General features: G+C 42.0%; 2 gene segments (V, D, J or C); both read left to right on the top strand.

Moving 5' to 3' along the window:
• Nucleotides 1-769: 769 nt before the first annotated feature.
• LOC115375401 (T cell receptor beta variable 19-like) lies at nt 770-2,081 on the top strand (the record flags this gene model as incomplete). The annotated part of the segment is given in 3 exon segments: nt 770-868; nt 1,070-1,359; nt 1,908-2,081. Coding segments are annotated over 3 exon segments (507 nt in total), but the record flags the coding sequence as incomplete, so codon positions are not given.
• A 2,727-nt stretch (nt 2,082-4,808) lies between these two features.
• LOC115375585 (T cell receptor alpha variable 9-1-like) lies at nt 4,809-5,377 on the top strand (the record flags this gene model as incomplete). The annotated part of the segment is given in 2 exon segments: nt 4,809-4,859; nt 5,103-5,377. Coding segments are annotated over 2 exon segments (318 nt in total), but the record flags the coding sequence as incomplete, so codon positions are not given.
• Between the last annotated feature and the right edge of the window lie 1,027 nt (nt 5,378-6,404).

Genomic DNA, 6,404 nt, shown 5'->3' with positions numbered 1-6,404 from the left:
AACGCTGTACTGTCACCCTTCACAGGAAGTTCAACCACACACCCTTGACCTCTTGTGATCCCAACGACCACCATTCACTCCTGGAAGACTCTAACCAGCGTCCTTCACTCCTGAAGTCAGGTGACTCCACCAACACTAACGCCGGTCATCACAACAGGAAGGAGCACTGACGCTCCAGTAGTTTCAACCACCTGGACAACGTCCCCACACAGGTTAAATACCTGGGACTCCCCACCAGTCTGTTAGAACTGAAGAAGCCTCTTGGATGAGAAGTCAAACATCTTCAAGAATCTACAAATAGTCCAGCTGATCTCAGTTCAACCCCATGTGGATGAAAGGAAACAAGTGACAGGAATGTCCATCTCTTTGTACGTTGGCACTGTGTTCAACATTTATGGGCGTCTCCAAACGCAAGTCCTGTTCACATTCACAGACGTGGAAAATCAACACTAAATCAGAATATTGCCTGTACTGGGGTGCTCTTTTAACTTTTAGATGAATAAAAAACAAAATGTTTTGATGACGTGAAAGGATTTTATTGCAACAAAAGAGTAAAACTTCAAATAAAACATCATTAGAAAAGTCATTAAAAGTTTTGAAACTGACAATGTCTGAAACAGACCTCCATCTTTTCCCATCTTGTCACCATGGAAACGGCTTCAGGTCCAGGATGAGTGGATGTGTAGCTCCTCCTACTGACTGCAGAGGAGGCTGCATGGCAGAGAGCTGTTTTATTCCCAGCTGTGAACATCAGACCAACCACAGCTCATAAAAGCAGACACACCTCATTGAACAGAAACATATTCCACATTCTGCTCTCTAACCATGGCAATACACTTTGCACTTTTACTCCTGTCAGCTCTTGGAGGTACGTAAAGGTTTTCACAAGACAAACTGGAACACAACAAGGTCAATTTAAAGCTATAATCTGGATTTAGTTTTTCTTTTGAACTGGAATTCACTATTCAGTGTCTTTTGTATGTACAAGCTCAAGACCAAGGAATCAGCAGCAAGTCATCAATGAATGATTTTGAAACTAAACTCTCCATGTATGTTTTTCCTTCAACAGGTGACACATTTGCAGATGATATTACTGCCATCAGAGCTGAAGTGTATTCATCTCAGGGCCGCAGCGTCACTCTATCCTGTAACTATTCAATTAAAGCTGAAAGTCTCCAGTGGTATCGACAGTATCCTGGATCAGCTCCTCAGTTCCTTCTCCTGATCACAGACACAACAACTCCTACTGTAGTGGAAGCAAAACCTCCAATCCCTCGACTGTCTGTTCAGCTGAACCAGAAGAGAAATGGAGTGGATCTGGAGATCTCCTCAGCTGAAGTGACAGACTCTGCTCTGTACTACTGTGCTGTGCAGCCCACAGTGACAGGAAACACACAGTCTCTGTACAAAAACCTCTGGAGAACTTTAAAAACGCCCATGACAGCAGCAATGGCATTTGAAGGGGAGGAACCATCAGGAAACACAAGCGGCTGAATAGTGACAGGAAGCTACAGAAAGACCAGGGAACTAGCAGCTCTTCATTTTACACTTTGTTCTTTTTTCATTCAACATGTTGTTATTTTACTTTCTGTTGTTCATGTGTATCATTGAAGGTAAGCCGTGTTTTAAATAATTTGGTAAACAAGTAATTGTAGTATGAAAAAAAAATCCCATGAAAAACCTTACAGTCTAATTGTGTGTAATCTGTTTAACCAATTGTCAAATGTAATCACAATTATTGTTTGAATCCATTAATGTGAGTCACATCTATTTTGACAGATGTTCACTGTCAAGATCTCACTCCAATCAAGACTGAAGAGTTCAGTTTGGAAGGCAGCAAAGTTACTCTGTCATACAACTACTCCAAAGCTGCTGATACAAATGATTACTTCTTCTGGTATCGTCAGGATCCAGGAAAACCACCACAGTTCCTCCTGTCCATTTATGGATTTAAACAGTCAACAGAGATTCTCAAATCAGACCCAAGGATTTCTACTAAACTGTCTGAAGACAAGCGTGGTGTGGATCTGGAGATCTCCTCTGCTGCAGTGACACACTCTGCTCTGTACTACTGTGCTGTGAGGCCCACAGTGACAGGAAACACACAGTCTCTGTACAAAAACCTGACAGCCAACAGCAGAAGCTGCACTACACTGCAAACACAGAGCCCTAGGAGACATTTTCTTGTGTTATCAACTTATTTGAAAATGCATTCATTCAGGATTCTTGTCTTAGTGAAACCCTCAGTTTTAAAAGGTAATCTTACTTATTTACTGATCAAATCCACCACAGAAAATGACTTGCAGAGGCGTTGCTGCTCCACAAATGAACCCAACAAGTTGTTCTGTACACATGGAGTGTCTGCTCAGTCGATGATTCTTCATCACACAAACATGGTCAGTGGTACAAACTGTAGAAAATGACAGTTTCTCCAAAGTCAACCTCTTGTCTACACAAACCCAGCAGATACCAGCATGTTTCCCCTCTCAAAACATGAGTTGAACTCTTCTCCTCCACTAGAGGGCGACATGACCCAGCAGGCGTTGCTCTCTTGTTGCCCTGTTGGACCATTCTGTCATTAAAAACTGCTGCCATGAAGAGAACAACTCTCACACTGAATGCTGAACATCAGCTAGTTTCTCCTGTTGCTTTAGACCTTGTTGTAGAGATGGAACACTGGCTGTGGATTATTCTTGCTGCACTTCTCTTTGGTATGATAGACAGCATCACACTTTGATCCACCTGTTTCTAGCAATATAGAAAGCTTTCTCCAGCTCATCAAGCTCTATTTGTTGTTGATGTGCAGATTCCACAGGAGCAGAACATGGCATATCTGCTGTCATTTGTTAGCTTGGAGATAACTCCCTGTATGCTACAGGCTGACATCAGACAGCAGGCAGTGAAAAGCCACACTCATCTACATGTCTGTGTCAAGCAGTCATGCACAAACTAGTCATGTTGTGATCTCAGCTCCAGTCAACTATCTCAACACTTGAGCTGCTGCTGGCCATAGAGGAACACTGGACACTGGACATTTTCCACTGTCTTCTCCTCTCAGCCTCATGGACAATGTTAGTCTAATGGCTTGATTTTCTCCACTTTTTCCAGGGCTAACAGCTGCAGACGACATCTCTCCTGTACAAGATGAAGTCAGTGGGACAGAGGGGCAATCTGTCACACTCACCTGCTCCTATCAAACTAATGATGATAAAATTTTGCTTCACTGGTACAGACATCAGTCTGACCAGGCTCCTCAGTTTATACTCTGGAAAGGAGCCAAGTCATGGAGTGATGATGAACATATTCCTAATAATCGTTATGGATCCAAAACAAACGACTCATCCACTGAACTCACCATAACAGGCCTAACCCTGGCAGACACAGCTCTCTACTACTGTGCTCTAGACACACAGTGATAGAAAGTCTACAAGAGGCTGTACAAAAACCTGAACACAGATATCTCACTATTCTTCAAAGAGGAGGGAAGTGGAATTCAAACCACAGCTTCATATCAGATGGATTGTGGGAACTCATGCTTTATCAGAGCCACTGTGGTTCCAGCTGCTAATCAAACACTGTGGGAGGACTCACATGCTCAGCAAATACAAAGCAATGGCTAATCAGCTGACAAACAGACTGTCTAATGAAAACCACAAACAAAGTGTCAGGTCTGCTCCTCCTCCTGGATTCTTCTGGACTCTGACAACATTTCCTCACGGATCCAGAACAAAGATCCAAAATGTGTCAAGAGCAGCAAAGTCACACATCAGAACAGATGATGGAATCAACATTTCTGTCAATCCTTCCTGTTCATCATTCATACTGGAGCATACTGACTTCATGATGATCATCTGCTCCATCATTTTATTGTGTGAGCTGTGTGGTGAAAATTTATTGACAAAAAACAAACAACAGGAAACAAAGGCTGTGATTGTAGTTTTAGTCTTTCATGCTAAATATGTCTTTCAAATTTGATCATTGATTAACAGAATGATGTTAGTGAAAACACAATACTCAAAGAAACCACTTAAGTTTTAACAAATGTGGTCTTTTTTCTGTTTCAATTTATTTTTTAACTCATCACATTATCATACTTGTATGTTTTTTGTTGTTGCTGTTGCTCATTTTATTATTTCAGGCTAAAGAAATCATTGCAATTCCATTCCTGGTTGTTAAACTCAGACTAAACGAAACTCAAAATAAGTCAAACACTTGACTCCGTGTTATGGACCACCATTTGATGCTTCTTTTTTGCCTTACACCAACTTCAAGTCACAACTGAAATTCTGTCACATGTCAAACAAAATGATATCCTGTATTCATCACTTTACTGATGCCACAGTTAGAAATGAGCCAGGGTTTATTGTGCAGAGCCAGGGAGAGGCAGCATCACACAACAGGTTTCCTCTTGGAGATTTAGAAGTGCAGTCTGTTCACTGTGATCTCTGTGCTTACTGAGCATGCTCAGTAGGACAAGGACCAATGAGAGCAGTTTCTTACTCACTGAGACTTCATATCAACCATGGAGCCACAGTGGACCAGCAGAGTGTTACCTGTCCTCTTTACTGCAGTATTTGTTGGTCAACAGATTTTCTCATCATCTTCATTATAGCCCTGGCACAAATTAGGTAATTCTGCAGTTCACATTTTGCTTTGACTGTGGCGCCTCCTACTGGTTTCATCTATAAAACCTACAGATGCACTGTGATGGAAAACCTGTCAAGAGGAGGAGCACAGTCATGAACACATGATGAAGAGACTTTTGTGTCAGTCCCATCCAGTAAAATTATTCCTGCTCAACATCACTGAGTCAGCAATGTTGACTCTCTGGTCACTGATCTCATTCTGCATGTTATGGGGTAAGAACATATTCCACCACATTCACATATTTGGTTTGTTAACTTGTTGGAAAACATCTTGCACTGACTTTAAACCAGATTTCCACCAGACCACATGAACATCTTATGAACTAACATTATTGCAAAGTTTCACAAAATACAAATTTTCAAAACAAAGTTGCTGGCATACAGAATGAGTTGATGTAACTCTGAAAAGACTTTTAGATTGAAAATGATTGAATTCCCTCAAACATTTCATTCCAGGTCAAAGTGTTGGAGACACCATCACACCAGAGAAGGATGCTGAACAAGCCGCTGAGGGCAGTAAAGTGAAGCTCTCCTGCAGATACAGCAGCTCTCAAGTTTACAGTCTGTTATGGTACCGCCAGTATCCTGGATCAGCTCCCCAGTTCCTCATACTGGAAAACTCAGGAGTCGTAAATAATCCCATACCAGGACTGGGCATCCAACACGTCAAAGAGCAGAGTCGTGTGGATCTGGAGATCTCCTCAGCTGAAGTGACAGACTCTGCTCTGTACTACTGTGCTGTGCAGCCCACAGTGACAGGAAACACACAGTCTCTGTACAAAAACCTCTGGAGAAGTTTAAAAACGCCCATGACAGCAGCAATGGCATTTGAAGGGGAGGAACCATCAGGAAACACAAGGGGCTGAATAGTGACAGGAAGCTACAGAAAGACCAGGGAACTAGCAGCTCTTCATTTTACACTTTGTTCTTCTTTCATTCAACATGTTGTCATTTTACTTTCTGTTACTGGTGTGTATTATTAAAGGTAAGACACACTTCAAATCACTTGGTAGACAAACAAAATGTCAGATGAAACTAATTATTCATGAGTCTGGTTTGGTTGCAGCTGATTAACCCAGTATGTCAAATGTAATCTGGTTCATTGATTAAATCCATGACTGTGAGTCAAATCTGTTTTTGCAGATGCTGATTGTGGAGATCTCACTCCTGTCAAGGATGAAGAGTTCAGTTTGGAAGGCAGCAACGTTACTCTGTCATACAAATATTCAGAGAAAGCTACTGGTAATGATTACTTCTTCTGGTTTCGTCAAGATCCAGGAAAACCACCACAGTTCCTCCTCTACCACTTGGGAACAGGTTCAGGAGCTGATCCAAACTCTGGACTGTCTTTTAAAGTGAATGAAGAGAAAACCCAAATGGATCTGGAGATCTCCTCTGCTGCAGTGACACACTCTGCTCTGTACTACTGTGCTGTGAAGCCCACAGTGACAGGAAACACACAGTCTCTGTACAAAAACCTGACAGCCACCAGCAGAAGCTGCACTACACTGCAAACACAGAGCCCTAGGAGACATTTTCTTGTGTTATCAACTTGTTTCAGGATTCTTGTCTGAGTGAAACCCTCAGTTTTAAAAGGTAATCTTCCTCATTTACTGATCAAATCCACCACAGAAAATGACTTGCAGAGGCGTTGCTGCTCCACAAATGAACCCAACAAGTTGTTCTGTACACATGGAGTGTCTGCTCAATCGACGATTCCTCATCACACAAACATGGTCAGTGGTACAAAGTGTAGAA

This window comes from Myripristis murdjan, chromosome 17, assembly GCF_902150065.1.
Source record: "Myripristis murdjan chromosome 17, fMyrMur1.1, whole genome shotgun sequence".
In the NCBI taxonomy this organism is placed as follows: domain Eukaryota; kingdom Metazoa; phylum Chordata; class Actinopteri; order Holocentriformes; family Holocentridae; genus Myripristis; species Myripristis murdjan.
This window is presented reverse-complemented; position numbering and strand designations above follow the sequence as displayed.